The sequence below is a fragment of the Lagopus muta genome, chromosome 2 (genome assembly GCF_023343835.1).
Source record: "Lagopus muta isolate bLagMut1 chromosome 2, bLagMut1 primary, whole genome shotgun sequence".
NCBI classification, from domain to species: Eukaryota; Metazoa; Chordata; class Aves; order Galliformes; family Phasianidae; genus Lagopus; species Lagopus muta.
The window spans coordinates 86601047-86619058 of NC_064434.1; the positions used below are offsets into that span (position 1 = coordinate 86601047).

An 18012-nucleotide genomic window follows, 5' to 3' on the forward strand; every position below is an offset into this window, starting at 1 on the left:
GGGAATGACAGTTTTGATGCACTTTGGAATGGCACAATCACGTAAACGCTTGCACAATTAAGACTTATGAACTCATCCAAAGTATCTAAACATGATATTCTAACTAAGAACTAAAATACCAGCACAATGCAGCAAGTTAAAAAAGAAAATTCTATGTAATCAAAATATAAACAAGTACATAGGAAATGGATATCTGTCAGTAAAACTATATCTTTTTAAAGTAGGAAACGTATGCACTTAAGAAAAAATTGTAGCTATCTGACAAACTTCATTAAAAAAAAAAAAAAATTACTTTCCAAATGCATAACAAATGCCAAGATATCCCGTAACTGGCCAGGTATAGCCACATGAGAGCTGCATGGCTTAGAGCAACCTGGGGAGAGAGAGGTGGTGGGGAAGTAGGGGTGGGAAAAAACAAAGTCACAAAATATATCAGCAAGTCTGAAAACAAAAACAAAAAAAATATCACATCATCTAAATTGCTGTATGCTTCTATCACCATTGCTAAAGGAACAGAAGGAGAAGAGAAGAGAAGAGAAGAGAAGAGAAGAGAAGAGAAGAGAAGAGAAGAGAAGAGAAGAGAAAAAAATAAAAAGAAAAGGAAAAAAGAAAAAGGAAAAAGGAAAAAGGAAAAAGGAAAAAGGAAAAAAGAGAAAAGAGAAAAGAAAAAAGAAAAAAGAAAAAAGAAAAAAGAAAAAAGAAAAAAGAAAAAAGAAAAAAGAAAAAAGAAAAAAGAAAAAAGAAAAAAGAAAAAGGAAAAAAGAAAAAGGAAAAAAGAAAAAGGAAAAAAGAAAAAGGAAAAAAGAAAAAGATTGCAGTTTAATGATTCCTAGAGTTACCTCTAAAAATTAAGAAAAAAATTACGGACTTAATATACTAATCCCAAGCACCAATTTAATAATTTAAGTTAACTGTATTTTTCTCCTACTACGGATGGAGCAAGTTCTGCTTGAAGGCTTAAAGCTTAACTCTGGAGCCCATCTGACTTGTGTTCTTGTCGCACATTCTCTGCCATTCACATCGAAGTCACTGTAATGACTCTCTAGGCAATTCTTTGAAGAGACAATTGGATCCTACTGTTTAAATCAACTTTCAGGTCATGAAAAGTGAAACACACCAGTATTTGGTTAGTCTGTTATTAAGTAGCCTAAAAAAATGGAACAGCTGACACCATTCCTCAATAGGATTTGCCTTAGAACTAGCAGCACCCAGGGCAGACCAACTGTGAGCATGTCCAGACTCCACTAGGAATTAGTAGTGTTAGAAAATTGCATATGTGTTAGATCAAGAAGGCATTGCCATACACGTGGCATCATTACATTGTTTTTCCTCTATTTTTCTCACTAAGAAAAAACAAAGGAAAACAGCCCTACCAAGAGATTTTTGGTTTTTGTTTGTCTTCGCACCTAGAAAAAGCAGCACAGTAACTCCTCAGCTGGAATTGCTCAGTGCTTCCCATCAGCTTTGCTCTTTCAGAAAGCCCTTTCACATAGGTAAGGTGGTCTATCTCAGCTAATTCTTAGAGCTAACCTTTTTTTCCAGTATATATTTCATGCCACTTCCTAACAGCAATTTCAGAACTACAATGGATCTATGATAATGTCCACTACTAACTTTGACCAGATCTTGATACAAACCATCGAAGCCAGGCCCTTGGGATGGTTCCACATATTTGAACTGAAGCTCAGACTAAAAATCTCACCAAAACTCAAAAAGCTGGAGTGGTCATGAATCTCAGCTACTTTTGCCTATTTGAACCCTCACCCTGTAATGAAAGCACGCACACCAAGGGACAATAACAACCATCTGAGCTGGGAGCATTATGACTCTGGCGAGTTCTCCTGCTGCTCCTCAGTGACCGTGGACTCGCTGTGCTCCTCACTCGTCTCGTTGGAGGGCTCCTCGTAGCCTGGCTCGGCGGGGTCCAGGCTGCTCCCATCACTTTGCTCCTCGCTCTGTTCCTCACTGGCCTCTGCAGACTGCTCCAAGTTGCTCTCCAGGGAGGCTGGAGAGCTGCCAGTTACACTTTCAATTTGGTTCATTTCGTTAAAAGGCTGCGGGAGGGGAGCAGGAGACTGTACAGCATTCTCACTGGCAGAAATGGGCACTTTGGTTGCACCGATGTCTACAACAATGTCATTTTGTGGTAGAGTTACCTTCTCCACAAGTTTCCATTGGATAATACTCATGTCTTTCCCTCCAGTTGAGATCAAGTGACTATCACTATGGGTAAAGCTGACATTTGTCACATGACTACTGTGAGCACTGTATTTGTGACTCGGAGCCTATTAAAATAAGCAGGAAAGAAGAATCACACATTTCATTACAAGAACACAGGATACTGAAATCTAAAGTTAATATTGTTCAGCCCTTCATTCACATATACAAGCACCAATATATGCTTAGATTTCCCATACAATAAATCTTCTCTTCTTAATGTTTACAACTCAGGAAAAATTTAGAACATCATTTGAAAGGTAATGTACACCAAACTAAGATACTAGGAAAAACTTCTCTGAAAGAGTGGTCAGGCACTAACACAGGCTGCCCAGGGAGGTGGTGGAGTCACCCTCCCCGGAAATGTTCGAGAAACATGTAGATGAGGCACCTAGAGACAAGGTTTAGTGGACATATTGGTGATAGGTTGATGATTGGATTAGATGACCTTAGAGGTCTTCTCCAATCATAATGTTTCTATGAATTAAGGCCTTTGAACAGAATGAATCAAGCTTCTGCTCCAGAACTTAAGGATAACTATGGCTACTTCAGTATATATATATAAATAAATTCACGTTATAAAAATCTTAATCTTATGAACCAACTGTTACATTAATAGATAAAAGTACGCTTTCATCTCTAGTGCTGTTCTCACAGATTTGGTTGCCAGTTTCCAAAACACTCAGGCTGAAAGCAGGTGTCTGGCAAGGAAATCATCATGTAGTGCAAACATACACATAAGATCAGACTGGTCTAGACTTACCTTTGGCTTGGAACAGGGATACTGAAAGAGATGGACCTTACAAAAATCATCAGCAACTGCTATCACTTTTCGATTATGGGATCTGACAAGAGCATTTATGTCTGTCCCATCTGATCCTTCAGGCCATACTCCTAGGAGAAAGGAGTGCAGATATTTGGATAGCAGATATTTATCAAACAAAATCTATATGGCTGTGACAGACAAGCATAACAAAAGAAAAACAAGAAATTCAATTGGAAAATGGAGCAGGTGTTGAATTAAATGTTGTAGTCATTGTCAGCCTAATGCTGTTCTCCCACAGTCCCTTCTACCCTCAGGCCCTCAGCCCTGGCCCAGATAGTCTCTTGGGCTTGATATATTTCCTGGTGAAAAGCTCAATCTTCCCTAACGCTGATTTTAAGATTAAGTTTGTTGCTTAGACTAGCAACTCTTAAATTATCACAGACTTACACAGGAGCATTTAAAAAGCAAGACTGCTGCTGAAGTATGGAACAAGGCAAAGTACTGTACATTATTCAGAGGTTTTTGTTGTTGTTGTTGCAATTTTTAGTATTAGCGTGATTCAACAGAGACAATTGATGATACTTTACACAGAAACCCAGACTCTGCAAATTTCATAGATGAAAGCGCTGTCAACTGCTTAAGTACAATTCAATATGCTTTTAAGTAAAAAAAATAAGACATTGATATGTCTAGACAAAAGAATAACAACACTGCTTGGATGAAAAGCAGTTGGATGAACAATTTGGGAAGGGGAGAGTCTGTAGTTTGAACAAAAATGAAGACCTCAGAGATTATCGTAAGAAAACTGGTGATTGACACCTGTGAGAAAAACTGAAAGAAAATTAAGCAAGGTGTTGTAAAATAGAAATTTATGTCAATGGTGGCAGATTTTGTAGGTGAGAGTAATTTTTTTGATTAACCTGAGAGTTATGAAGATTTTTTCCCTTCAATTTTTTTCCACCTCAAGAAGGATTTTGTGTCTGATTTACTGAAAGAGATATCCACTCTAAGATATGAAAAAACCTTCCTTATAATCACTGGCTTTGGTGGAATAAAAAGCATATGCTGCTAACTACCTTACACAGCAAAAACCTCAGACATAGCACTACCTTATCTTTTCAAACTCCTACATTTTCTTCTTTTTAAGCAAAATGGCAAAAAAACATTTAACTTTAAAGCTGTTTTCCCCCTCCCAGTTCTTCAGTGGGTTGAGTGAGAACTTCATTTTCTCTGACCAATAACAAAGGCAGCTTATCACATTCAATGCAGTGCCAATAAACTACATGGCATATTATTCACTAAAGGCATGAAATGGTGCAGAAGGTATTCAGAAATATTTTAATACTCTTGCACCAATGAATTAAATCTGAAAAATATATTAAACAATTTCCAAGTAGCTCAAAATGAATTAATTTTAACTTTTTCCTGCATTCCTTATATAAAATACTGTCATCAGATGGGAGGAATAAATGAACTTAAAGCCATTTTCCTGAAGTTTCAGATAGCACCTAAGGCAGGCAGTCCTAAATTAGCTATGCTATTTCCTCTTCTTTTTAATTTAAGATTAAAAAGACTAATATTCAAGATTGTGTCTCTTATTAAACATTTTTTTTGTGTTCAAAAATTCCTTCAGCATTTATAAACGCCAGACAATCTTTTAATATAATAAAGTAGGGTTCACTTTCAGTGCAGCTGGAAAGCATGGAAAGCTAAGGCATTAAAGTGACTAAGTTCTGAGTTTTTAAGAGCTTTAAAATAAGAAAAAAAAAAAAAACAATACTGAAATAATAGGACTTCAACTGCTGTACTTCAATTTTAATAAATTCTGCTGGTCAGGAGTAAGCCTCTCAGAAGAATCTGCTCAGAGGGAAGTGTGGAAAATGTGCAGTAAACAAGGAAGCAACTTCAAGTGCTCAGGGCGCAGACTGAGGATACCACTAAGCCACTACAGTAGTATTGAGAGCCAAAAGGGAGCGATGCTATTCTCATCCCCACTGTGTGCTTCCATCTTCTTTAGTCTGCCAACAACAGTGCAATGCCTGTGCCTACAGACACCATCCACAGAGCTGAATCTGTAAAACACATGCTCCTGAAAGCCTAAATCCCATAAACTCAGCCCTCTCTTCTGAACATCAAAGTAAGCAGCGCCCAGGTTTTTTTGGATCCCTGAGCCAGCTCACTCTGGTGTCAAAGCCAACAGCAAATATCTGCACTGTCTGATTTAATGGGAAAATTATTGCCTTTGTCTGGGACCAAGCCACAATTATATGATTCTGAAAGTGGTGTCAAACCACCAGACAATACAAAATTAAAGCATGATGAATCCTGTCTAGCAAGTTTAAATATATAGGTTGCTCTGAAAGTAATACCTCCTACTTATCTCCATGGAAATTACAACAGATACAAAGAGCATAATAACACTATTTGATAGAGCAAATTCTTGGCTATAAAACACTCATTTTTAATACAGTCACTGCCATTAGCTATGTATTTTTACCAGTGATGAACAAGAACCTGCATGATCCAATGTTGCTGCCACCACTGATGAAAAGCACCACCCATTGCCTCACTGTGCTCATTTATATGCAGTGTTTGGTCTCCATAAATGTTCAGCAAGCATTGATAAATGTCAGTGAGTACCATTTACGCTGCATGGAAGGATTCTATTCCAAACCTTTGCTTCATATGCACTTCCATTTCAGACTCTTTTGGGAAAGTGCTTAAATCAGCTGCTCCCTTTACTTTTTCTCTCTTATACCACCAAGTGACATAACTCTATCAGTAGCAACAAAGTCATCTTCTGCTGCCCCCAAATTTTTGCTAGATAAAAGTACTCCAAATAAAACAAAAAGTGGCTTCAGATCTCAGGCTATGCCAGCAAGAGCAGTGAGTTCATTTGCCTTACAAAGTGCTTTCACTGCTCCTGGAGAAAGGTCATATTAGCACAGAACAGAGAGCTTTGATTTTGACATCATTGTTTTCTGAATCTTCTGATATTCCACTTCAAAAATGCATTTGTGTTATGTTATTATTTCAGTTGTAGCTCCACAGCAGCAAAATAAGGAAATGACTACTATGAACTGATAGCTTTAATCAGCTTGGGCTTACGTGTACAGAGCATCAAGAGGAAACAGCCATCCAATCTAAATTTCACAGACAAAATGAATAAAAACATGCACATAGACAATCTGGTACACATTTATCTGGATAATGGAAGCCAATATTTTTTATTAAAACTGCATTAAGCAACTGCATTCAGCTCCAGAAAGAGCAAATGCCTGTTTATCTTTGATACCTTCTCTCAAGTTCTGAATATCTAAAAAATACTTGTGCAGTTTATCTACCAGTAAGAATCCTTCCCTGATCCCTTTATTCACTTGGCTCTGCCTCAGATCTTTGGAACTCATGGAGACATGGGGCTGGTTATAAAGCCTCCAGATTCCTTCCACCTAATATCTACACCATGCAACAGCGTTAGTGTTAGCCCCCCAAAAACCTGCAAACTTTTGATTAGTTGCTAACTAATCTTTTGACTAGCTGCTCATTAAGCAACTGACAATCTAAAAATATAAATGATAGCTGTCAGAAGCTAAAACAAAGCACTTAAGTTACGTGATTTTTTTTCTACCCTGTATAAACTGATATTCAGAAATGAACTCCTAGCAGTTGAGAAGAAAAGATCTGTAAACCTAACCTTCCCTTCTAAAGAAACTGCTGATTTGCCTGCTTTTGGTGTTTCCTACAATGTGAACAACTGAGGGAGGTATCTGAATAGTGGTAGAAGCAAAACATTCAGCATCCTGCTCACACAAATTGGATTGAGTAGTACTTTTCAACCTGACACAGAGGAGCAACTTGTTTAAGGTCAACAGAGATGCCATCAGCAGGAGCTGCTTGGACTAGTTGCATACAGTCCCAAACTAGATTATTAACGTATCTGTCAGCTGTGAAATTATTATTTTTTACATTTTAGAAATAAATCATTAGGTGTACAATCTTTTACTTTCTAAGCAGTGTTACTCTTAAAAACCAGTGTCTATTATTCATTTTTTACTACAGCTATCAAGGTGCTGTCATGACTGTAAGTCATGAACTATCTTACACTTGCATAGTCTCCTATCCCAAATCAACATATGAAAAGAGCAATCTACCTGTACCATAAGAACACTTAAAAATACCAGCTTTTTAGTTCAAACTTCCCAAAGATGGTAGTCTAAAATGACAGCAGAAAAATCAAATTCTACGCTTCAAGATTTAATAGATATCAATTACAATTACACTGTGCAGTATCCAGTGGTCTGTATCACAGACTAGTGCAATAGTCAGTCTTTTTGGGCTGTCCTCTCCATCCCAGAAAGAAATCACAAAAGCATCAAGTAGCTTAAAAGCAAATTAAATGGTGCTTACCAAACACTTGAAAGCCTAGCACACAAGTGTATGTCGTCCAATCTATATCCTTACAGTCAGAACGATTCCTGATTAACTTGCAGCCACTTGGAATGTCCCCTGTAATAAAAGTGAAATAAGAGTTACAGCATATACCCTCACATTTATACAGGTGCTCTTTAAAGATGCTAAAATTAATAGAAACAGTAACAAAACAAATCTTAAGACCAACTTGGAATTGCACTGTAGAGGCAAAGATACACCAGTACCTTCTAGACACCTGATGTTTTGCCCAATATCTAAGAGCTACATTTAATTTTCATTTCCATTTTCAGATTAGCATACCTCAAATGCACTTGTAGTTTGAGTCCACTGCTACTGTAGAATAGCCTACAAAATGTTTTGATGCAATAAATGCTTTCATGTAATAGCTGAATGACTCCTTCCTACCAGCTTGATGAGCATACTAAAAATCAGTCAACCATTCAGGAAACTCTGCTTTTAAAGCAGTGAGAAACTACTGCCAGAGACTACTTGGACTTGCAACTACTTGGACAGCTTTTCAACTAGATATAGAAAGGAAAGATTGCTTCCCAACAAAATGTCTCTTTCAATAAACCAGCCCAAAGTCAATGGGTCACAGCTCTTCGCTTTCCTGTGCAGGCAGTTACAACCACCAACACTTCCTTTTGCTACAGTCAGGCACTGTGCTATCCAGATTTGAAGCCTAAGCAGTGACAAGCCAAAGGAACATGTCAACATATCAGATATTTAAACTTCTGGCACTTCTTGTCTATGCAGCAACAGAACTGTAGTCCTTTTTTTTCTTGCTAAAACTATATGAACATTGCAAAAAAATAGTGTAGGCTGATATACACTAAACAAGTTGAACTTGTGGCCTAAAAACTATATATTAAATTCATATTTTCACATATAAAAATGACAAATGCAAAAACAAGATAATCATTAATTCATTAATGTAGTATTATTGCTTTTCTCAGTTCTCAGCATCACCAGTCAAAGTTAACAAACAAGCAACTCAACAGAGGCACAGACCTGCTGATTTTATCCCTCCAAAATAACCAGTACTGTTGACACAAATTAGACAACTATATATATTATTTTCAATCTATGGAGATTTGAGCCAACATCAAAACGTAGCGCCACTTGTTCTGTAAATTCTAAGCTGTTAACTTGATTTATGACCTTGTAAAGAAGTAAGCTATATTTGGCATTGCCATTAGGTAACACACAGCTCTGAATAACATCAAGATATCAGGTTACAAGAGTTCAAATTAGTCAGCGAGCATTTTGCAAAGATTCAAACACATTCTTCTAAATATTGTGATAGTTAATGCATGTTTTTGTTTCCAGTACATTTCACGTCATACTTACAGTATAGTATTTCATAGTCTCCTGAGTTTGACATTATATGCTTGTTGTCTGGGGACCAATCAAGGTGTGTAATATAGCTGGAATGTCCCTAAGGAAGAATGCATTAACATCAACATGAAGCACACATTTTAAATAAAATAGCAGCAGAAGTTGCAACCACGGATGGGACAGCTAGCAGGAAAAAAGCACCTCCCCACCCACCTCCAGCTACTTGCACTCCTTTAAAGGCTGCTTACTGCCCAGAGCCACACTCACTAGCAGCCAAACACACACAGTTGGGCACCCTGCCTCCCCACGGCATGGCGGATTCCTCACGGGTAAACACTGTCGTCCCGCCCGGACCACAGCGTGATTTACTCCGAGAAGGTACACTGCTAAAATACTGATGAGCTCACATTTGTACTTTGTACTGCATTAAGAAAGTATATAGCATGACTAATTTAGAAAGACAAGTTAACATGCAATGGATCACTTTTGGATCTCATCAGAACACTTCATTTCACTATCCATTCAAAATAATTTCAAATACATGCATCCACATTGAGAGCATTTCTCTCTTTACTTATCTTAAAAACTTAGGACGCTTTGATCAATAACCACCACGTTAAACTGCAAGATAAGGAAGCATTACAAGAAAACCCCTACAATCTTTATGAAAGCTTCTGCAATGTCTTACACGGCACATATACTAATTAATACCAACTTCAAATGGAATCTTCCTATGCTACATAGGTCACCCTGTCTAATAAAAACACCTTTGCCTGATTGCAGTTACCAGTAAGACATCAAGCACTAAATACCCATCTTTGGTGCTGCAGGAGAAACTAAATGTGTCTGGGTAGAATGCTTTACTTAAGCATTAGGTATTTTTGCTGACAGTAGTAATACTAAGAATAAAGATAAGAGAGTCTCCAGAGAAGCTGAGTATTTGCAAAGGGTAATTTTTTTTTTTTTTTTTTTTGTAGAAATGACATTCCTTTCACCCTTTTCTTCTTGTACTTTCCTATTTCTTCTTTCTGCTCTTCTCTCCAAGGCAAGACTGCTTATTTTCCCTTCCCCAACCACCTGCTAGAAAACAGCATGCCACCTCCATGACAGACAGCTGCCCATTCTCCTTCCTTACTCCTCAGGAAGACATTGGCCCTCAGCTTCCTCAAGGCCCCATGGCACTGCAGCACTGCCTGTTCCTGAGCATCCCATAGGGCCACACTGGAGCATGGACTGGTCCAGTTGCCATGTCAACCTCTTTTTCAGCATGGCATAAGAGATACTGAGCACATCAAGGGTTATGTGTGGAAATACAACCTGATCTTTCTGTCACTAGGTCTTCTGTGAGAGGGTCTAAAAACACTTAGGAGAAAAGTTATCCTGAAAGATTTATTTATGAACTAATTTTCATGTATTGACATAACTACATTGCAGTCATGGGTAGGATATATTGTATCAACAGGCAAACTTGGCATTTTGACAAAAAAATGAATGCAGTACTGGCTAGGATTCCTTTTCCCCCCTCTTATTTTCCAAGCCTTCAAATTTGCAAGCTAACTCCAAGATGGAAAAGAATTGGTCAGTCATTTACTAAATCCTGCCAGACATTTGGCAGCTGTTAAAATTCCTAGGGGTGGTGGGAAGAGAACAATGCAATTGGCCAGGGGGCTCCATGCTGGAAAATCCCTTCGAGCAAGCGATCCCTGCATGATAACTATTTTTTAAGAAGAATAATCCAAATTTTTATTAAAAACCTTCTTCAGTAGCTGCTACCAATAAAGTAATGCTTTACTCTCTTCTGTACCTTTATATACGATGACCATAATCACTCACATTATCTCTGGCTAGCAAAGTAATTTGACCACATGGAAAACCAATCCTTCATTGGAAATGTTTGTCTGTTTCAGACTTCAGTGGTTTAAGAGTCAAAATGCCCACAGCCTACAGGATGGGCATTTATTCAGGTTAAGCATAGTGCATGAGACACATGGCTGCTCGCACAGCTTTCAGCTCACAGCCCTCTTGGTAAACGCAGAGTACTTTCTCCTCCTTTGCTAACAGATAGCTCTGCTGTAAGGCAAACAGAAACGGCTGTGGCTAGCCTTGAGCTGCTGAGACATAGGAAATTCATAACTTAGCCCATACCTCCACATTGCTGTCTGCATAGCTGGAGCCCTTGAAAAACAGCTGCACAAGCCAAAGCGGTCATTTCAGCTAATCTGAAATTCCTTCTGATCACAGCCATGGCCACTGCTCATTGCGGAGGCACACTACAGGCCACAGCCATGCCTCTGCAGGAGCCCCAGAAAGCCTCACTGTGACTGAAAGGGGATTTAAACATAACACTGGGAATATAGCCCTTATACACAAACTGATGCTGGTTCAGTAGATAAAATCCTTCTGAAAGTATTCAAACTATGTTTTCAAGTTGGAAGAAACAACCAGAAATTGCCTAGCAGGAGGACTGAGTCATACTACTTGGAGGTCACTCGGTGAGGCTACTGGATGACAGAGGAATGCCAGAAGGATGCAGTGCCAGTACCCAAGCCCTTGCCAGGACTGCCCCAGGTCCCAAGCACTCCTGGGTGCCACCCTGCTTCACAACAATCTGGTTTTGGCCCTCTGGCACAGGGGTGGATGAAACCCAACCGGTATCCCTACAATACAGTTGGTCAGCTTGCAGGCTGCTGCTATCTGCTTGGGCTGGAAGGGTCAGAGCAGCTCAGCCCCAACAGAAAGCAGGCTGCTAATTTTGGCCTCTACGTGCAGTTGCTCAGACTGAAAAAGAACAGTTAACAGAAATCAGCACTGAAACATGAATTCTTGATCATGCCTAAGTATAACAATGCTTGTTTTTCCCACCTCAATTTTTACAGCCCACATTATGTGCCCTCAGCCAAGGTACACAGATGTATGAAAAGAAGGTGCATATCTGAAAAAGTCTTGGGGTGCATGAGGATGAAAAGGATAGGGAAGGAGAGAAACACTTTCCAGCGGGGTGTTACTTTAGCACAGCTTCATCATCCTCAGTCACTGAAAACTGGTAGTTGATCAATATTCCCAGCTGATTTTGAATTATGAGGCCACTTATTAACACATTTGTTGCTGAAACAAAGCAGCATTATCAGCAAATTAATTGCTCTCTGAAATATTCTCCTACAACAAAAGGACAAGGAGCCTGAACACCAGTTGATACTGGTTTAAATTACAGTATGCTCTCTGGAAAGCAACACATAAGATATAAAGAAATAAATGATTTCATATTTCTTCAAAGAACTTGGACAACTTGATGGACATTTTGCAAGCTAAGTATGTATTTTAAGATTAGAGGTCCTTGAGTGATTTTATCTTTTGTACCTAAAAAATAGGTGATGAACTGAAATGCTGTGTTGGGGGTAGAGCTGGCTGTCACTACCCTGGCTCACCCCACATCACTCCCAAGGAGTCCCCAGCATGTCCAGTCCTCAAACAGTGTGGACTGGGTGGTGTGAGTTGTCCTCAGAAGAATGGCCTGGAAACTGGAAAAAGATACCACATGTGGTACTAAAGGACTCGCCAACAATCAGCCGTTTCCCACCCACAATAGGTTCCACTGTGAATCTTGTATCAAAGATCACCAACATAACATATTACAAAGCATGGTTTAGGCTTATGGTCCTCTCACCCCCACTTTCAAATTAAGAAAACAGCTTGAGAAGGTCCTTTATTTTTAAAACTAGAGAAATCCAGCTGATTATAAACACATGAGAAGTATTTTGAGCAGGGGATGCATTCTTTAAAAAACAAAAGCCACATTTGATATGTGAACCTCGTTTTATGATATCATTTACAAGTTCCACTGAGGATCAGATGCTCATTATGTAAATATTCCCAATAACCTAGAGAGAGGGCTCAACTAAAACCATGGTGTTAGACATCTTAAAAAGAAAAGGAAAAATGTCTTTTTTGAAACCAATCTTTTTAGCACTGGGACAGCACGTAAACACAAGAACTAAAATAAACTTCATTACTTGCACAACATTTGCATTTATTTATCCTGGGCCAGAAATTTATTGGTATTATTCCAAATGTTACAATAAAAAATTCAGCTGAAAATAGTGCTTATATGCAGTCTCCAAAATTATATATTCTAATGAAATTGCGTCATCTAACGCTACGTTGGTCCAAGAAGTACTTTATCAGTAGGAATATGCAAGAACCATGACATCAAGCAGTGTGGTGTGCTTGACACACTGGAGGGACCAAGACTCGAGAGGTGGGCCATGTGATCAGCTTGTCTTTGTGGCCTTGCTTTGGTCCCGCTCCAACAGCCCCACATCCTTGTACTGGGGGCCCCAGACACAGGATGTAGTACTACAGGCAAGGTTTCACAAAGGCAGAACAAAGGGGGTACAAACACCTCCCTGACTTGCTGGGCATACAGCTTTTGATACAGCCCAGAGCATGGCTGGTTTTCTGGGCTGAAAATGCCCTGTTCATATTGAGTTTTTCATCAACTGACACTCCCAAGTCCTTCTCCTCAGGGCTGCCCTCAACACATTCTCTGTCCAGCCTATACTGGTGCTTGGGATTGCCCCAATCTAGGTGTGAGACCTTGCACGTGGCCCTGTTGAACCAACACAATTCACATTGACAGAGCTGGGGTTGTTCAGCCTGGAGAAGAGAAGACTCTAGAGAGACCTTCCAGTACCTAAAGTGGGCCTAAAGGAAAGCTAAGGGGGGACTTTTTACCAGGGAGTGCAGTTACAGGACAGAAAGTAAGGGCCATAAACTAAAAGAGGGTAGGATTAAAATGGGTAATGGCAGTAAACTAAAAGAGGGAAGGTTTAGATTAGATATTAGAAAGAAATGTTTACTCAGAGGGTAGTGAGGCACTGGAACAGATTACCCAGAGAAGCTGTGGATGTCCCATCTCCAACCCCACAAAGGTCACATTGCAGGGGGCTTTGAGCAATCTGATCTAGTGGGAAGTATCTCTACCCGGGGCACATGGGTTGGAACTAGATGGTCTTTAAAGTCCCTTCCAACCCAAGTCATTCTATGATTCTTTGAAAAGATAACTCCAAAGTGCAATGTTTTCCCAGAAAGACTTTCAGCATCTAAATAAAAGACATTTCTGCATCTTACTGTTATTTTCCTATTTCAAAGAACAATTAATAGCTGAAAAACTGTTCATATTTGATGCAAAGGTGTTCACCTGAAAACTAACAGTCGCAGTACATATTAAATGAAGTTTAAAATTAACTAAGTGCTAAAAAAGACATAAAAATGATAATCAAAATTAAAAGTAGAAAAACATCAATCTAGAGATTTTCTTTCTGTTCCACTGCTTAACAACTACTATCACATCAAAATACATAAAGAACTGATTGTATTTGCCCCAAAACTTACAGTGCATTTTCCATGTCTGCTATACTTTCTTCCATTTTCTGTTACTATGTAGAGGTAAATAAAGTTGTCATGGGACCCAACTGCAAGTAAGGTGCCATCTACAACAGAAAATTAAAATATTTAATAGAAACTAACAGAACTTTTGTGTTTCAAATCTTATTGATTTCAAATTTATTACTATGACAGTTGTCTCAATTAAGCTATTCCTTGATACTTAAGGTTACATAACTGTTTTCTTTATATTGGTTTTCAAACAGTATGCTTTTATTTTGAGAGTATGTTTTTTGGGCAAAGTCTTTCACCTCTGCTCTTTTAAATTAAAGTCCAATGGATAAAGTACAAATAAGTACAAATACTCAGACTGCACTACATTTATGGAAATTGTTGACAGCAGGTCAGTTTTCTGTATTACTAAAAATGCAGAACAGAATTTATTCCAAATTTATAGGATTTTTTTTTTTTTTTTCTGTGGGAGGGGGGAGCGGATTGCACACAAATCAGCACTAAATAAGATCTAAATAGCAAGCGGATCATTCAGTCAGTGTAAGTAGTTTTTTAACCAGTGAAAAAAATTTGAAAAAAAAATAAAATGGTTAATGTGGTAAAGATTGCTTTGAGTCACAATTAAATACCTCTGTAGTGTCGATGAACAACAGTGATTTGAAATTACTGTGCTTGGCAGAAGTGGCAGCAGCAGCAAAGGAGCATTTTACTCACTGACACTGCATATTATCCAAAAGCAAACAAGAAGCAGATTTATGAGATTCTTCTTCTACTCAGTTTTAACAGAGAATTCCTCTGCTGATCTGTCATGCCACCTCCAAGGGAAGAGTACTGTTTTGGAGTACGTGTAATCACGTAGTACATATTTAACAAACAGCTCTGAGTTTCAGACAGACCTGAACGTAGTTTTATGGCTTTGTATTACTAAACTTGAAAAATTAACTAAGAAGGTTATTAAAATATTATTTAAATTCCAAGCTATTTACAGCCTGAGTAGACTGTAGAATAGTAGAATGCTGATATGTAGCTTTTTCTCTTCTGTTAACATGCCAACAATTTTAAATGAAAGTTCTTAATTTCTCTGGGAACAAAGCTGACAGAACAGATGAACGTGAAAGAAAGGCTGAGAGACTGCAATGTCTGCAGGTGCAAAGCTCTGAGATTTAGTATACAAAAAACAAAGACAAAATCAAATATACAGATATTATTAGTCATGTATTATTGTGATTATTATTCAGGTATTAAGCATCCTAATGCAGGGTTTTTTTTCAAAGCTCTGTCTTTTTCAGTGACTGGAGAGTAGTTAAACACAGCTTAAGGGAGCAAACATCCCATTTATCAGAAACTAATCACACAATTATTCTGAATGCACAAGTCTCCCTACCTACTGAATAGCGCATCACTGAGAGCTGCTCATTGCCATCAGTGTGTATTGAGACCAGATCCCTTGTTTCTGCATCCAGAACAAACCACCTAGAGAGAGAAGGAATCCAGTGAGTATCATGTCCACTAAAAAAAAAAAAGAACAACAACAAAAAAAGCAGCAAGCAAAAGAACAATAACATTGCCTTGCTTCATCTTGTCATGCTAGCCCTCAAGGGCAGCACAGCAAACATCTGTTTTTAATAGAATGCTTTTCTGGTTCACAGAACAATTTTCACTGAAAAATATATAACATTTTAAATGCAGCTGAATTTCTTTTTCCCTCCCTTAAACATTGCAGTAGTCACCAAAATGTCTCCTGGCCAATAAACATGCCACCGTATAGAAAATGTGTTGGCACCTTAACACCTTGAAGCTACAGCTGAATTTTGAATCTACCACTAATACTCCATTTTGAAGAATGGCTTGGATATAAAATCTGACCCTTCAATTTGTATGAAGCAAAGGTGAAAAACAACAACAAACATAGTAGAATGAGGAGAGACTGGAAAACACTTCCACTTTCATCCCGTACATGACACCTATTCTTATTGGTATTGTTTGTTATTTAACAGTAACTTCTATACTGCAGTATTAGTTGTACGGAACATCGAAAAAGTTCATAGATGCCCAAAAACTACTGACAGCAAAATGAATAAGATCAGTAGAACCAGAGCCTTTCACGACATTATCTAGCTCCTAATAACAGCAGCAAATATTTGCTAGACAAAGACAACAAAAGTTAAATATACTTATATACACATGCACACATGCATGTCATGAAAACAGAAGATGACAACATCGTTAAATAGATAAAAGATGTTAACACAATATAATTTCTGTGTTTAGAAAATCTCAGCACTGTTCACACAATGGCTAAGTTTATGTAACCAGCATCAAACAGCAAGCTCAGAGTGTGGGTATGACAGCAAACTCAAGGGAACAAGCATACTGCAAAAACTAGGACTGTCTACTTGAAAGCCAACATATACAGCCTAAAATAAGCCCTGACTAACAGATGCACACATGGCTGCTTTCTATGGATGGAGGTGAGGTTCCAGCTCATGCTGATCCAGAGTCCAGCTGCTTGGCATCTGGAAAGCTGCCTGGTTCTGATGGTTTAAAAACAGCCTGTGGTTAGAGAACCACGTGACAGAAAGAAATTGAACAACATGTACATGAAAAAAAGCCCCACATGGCACAGACTGCTGAGCAGTCTGTGTGCAAGGCAGATGGAACCAGTAGAAAACAGCTCATATGTTCTCAATGGACAGCAGCAGAAACCACACTCAGTGCTTCTCAGTACTGTAAGCCAAAATGCAGTCTCTTGATTTCTTCCAATCTATATACTGAAGCTTTCCAAGTTATCTAAATGCAACAGAAGTATCAAGTTGCTATTCAGTTCAAACACTGCCCCTTTGTCCCTGTCAAATATTTCAGTAAAATGTTATTTTTTTTTATACCTGAGTGATAACTGAGATAGGGTACAGATAATGAAAAACAAATTTAATAAACAGTAAAAACAAATAAACAAATTTGGTACGGGGAAAAAGAGAACAAGAGAGTGTGCTTATACCATATAGATTACTTTGATTAAAAAATTATAACAAAAATTTTGCTGCGATAGCAAAACTACTTTACAATTACACAGGATCACAGAACAGAGAAAAACACACATGGCAACATTACTGACTTGCTAGCATCTGTTTTTCAAGCAACACCAGAAGCTGGTCTGAAGCCACTGCACCACTGCCCTACTCTGGCTTTTTTTTCCCTGCACTCAGCACTGTGTCCAGGCTCCTTACTGCTCTACATCTTTTGTGTATGGGCAGGAAAACAGGAGGCAGGAAGACCTCTTCCTCTACCAGAAAACTTTGGTGCTATATGGTAAAAATCTGTCTATATGGCAAGATGCCAGAAAATGATGCCTATTTATTTCTTCCGAGCAGCAGTCATGGTGTCTGGTATTAAAACCTAATTACGAACCCAACAATAAGCAAAAGCTTCCTTCTTTCATACAACAGCTGGGTGCCCCTTCCCATGCCATGCTGTGCAGTGCTTCTGCTGGCCAGCTGCATCCCAAAATATCCGATGAAGACAGTAGTGCTCCTGCATTAGGGACATGGCTCTCGTTGTGACACTGAGGCTGGCTCTTTAGGGAGCTCCTCTGAGGTTCTTACCTGAAATTGGTAACCTTCCTGTCAATGTTTCTTCTGGAACATGAAATATTTTCAAAGGTTGGAAAAACATGCAACGTACAGAAAGCACAGAAGTTGTATTGGGTAGTATGAAACACAAGACAAAACATTTACAGGTCTTAAGAGTGCGCACTGAGTTTCACTGGACATTAAAATATAGCATTTTGAGACACTAGTCTTTCTCTAAAGTTTTTCCTGAACAAAAGATGTTAATAGCTGACCATGGAAACAGTCAGCCATGGAAAC

General features: G+C 38.6%; 1 protein-coding gene across 7 annotated transcripts in view; it reads right to left on the reverse strand.

The window, feature by feature from the left end:
* Positions 1–273: 273 nt before the first annotated feature.
* EML4 (EMAP like 4) overlaps positions 274–18012 on the reverse strand; it is a 156147-nt gene continuing 138408 nt past the window's right edge. For 6 of the 7 annotated variants that reach the window (XM_048934797.1, XM_048934798.1, XM_048934801.1 and 3 more), the window contains 6 exons: positions 15531–15619; positions 14144–14241; positions 8765–8852; positions 7391–7489; positions 2981–3111; positions 274–2285 (listed from right to left, as the gene is read on the reverse strand). In XM_048934797.1, the coding sequence (XP_048790754.1) occupies positions 1821–2285; positions 2981–3111; positions 7391–7489; positions 8765–8852; positions 14144–14241; positions 15531–15619 (970 nt within the window). In that variant the 3' untranslated portion in view covers positions 274–1820. The remainder of the gene's footprint in view (positions 2286–2980; positions 3112–7390; positions 7490–8764; positions 8853–14143; positions 14242–15530; positions 15620–18012) is intronic. The other variant, XM_048934799.1, reaches the window with a different exon arrangement.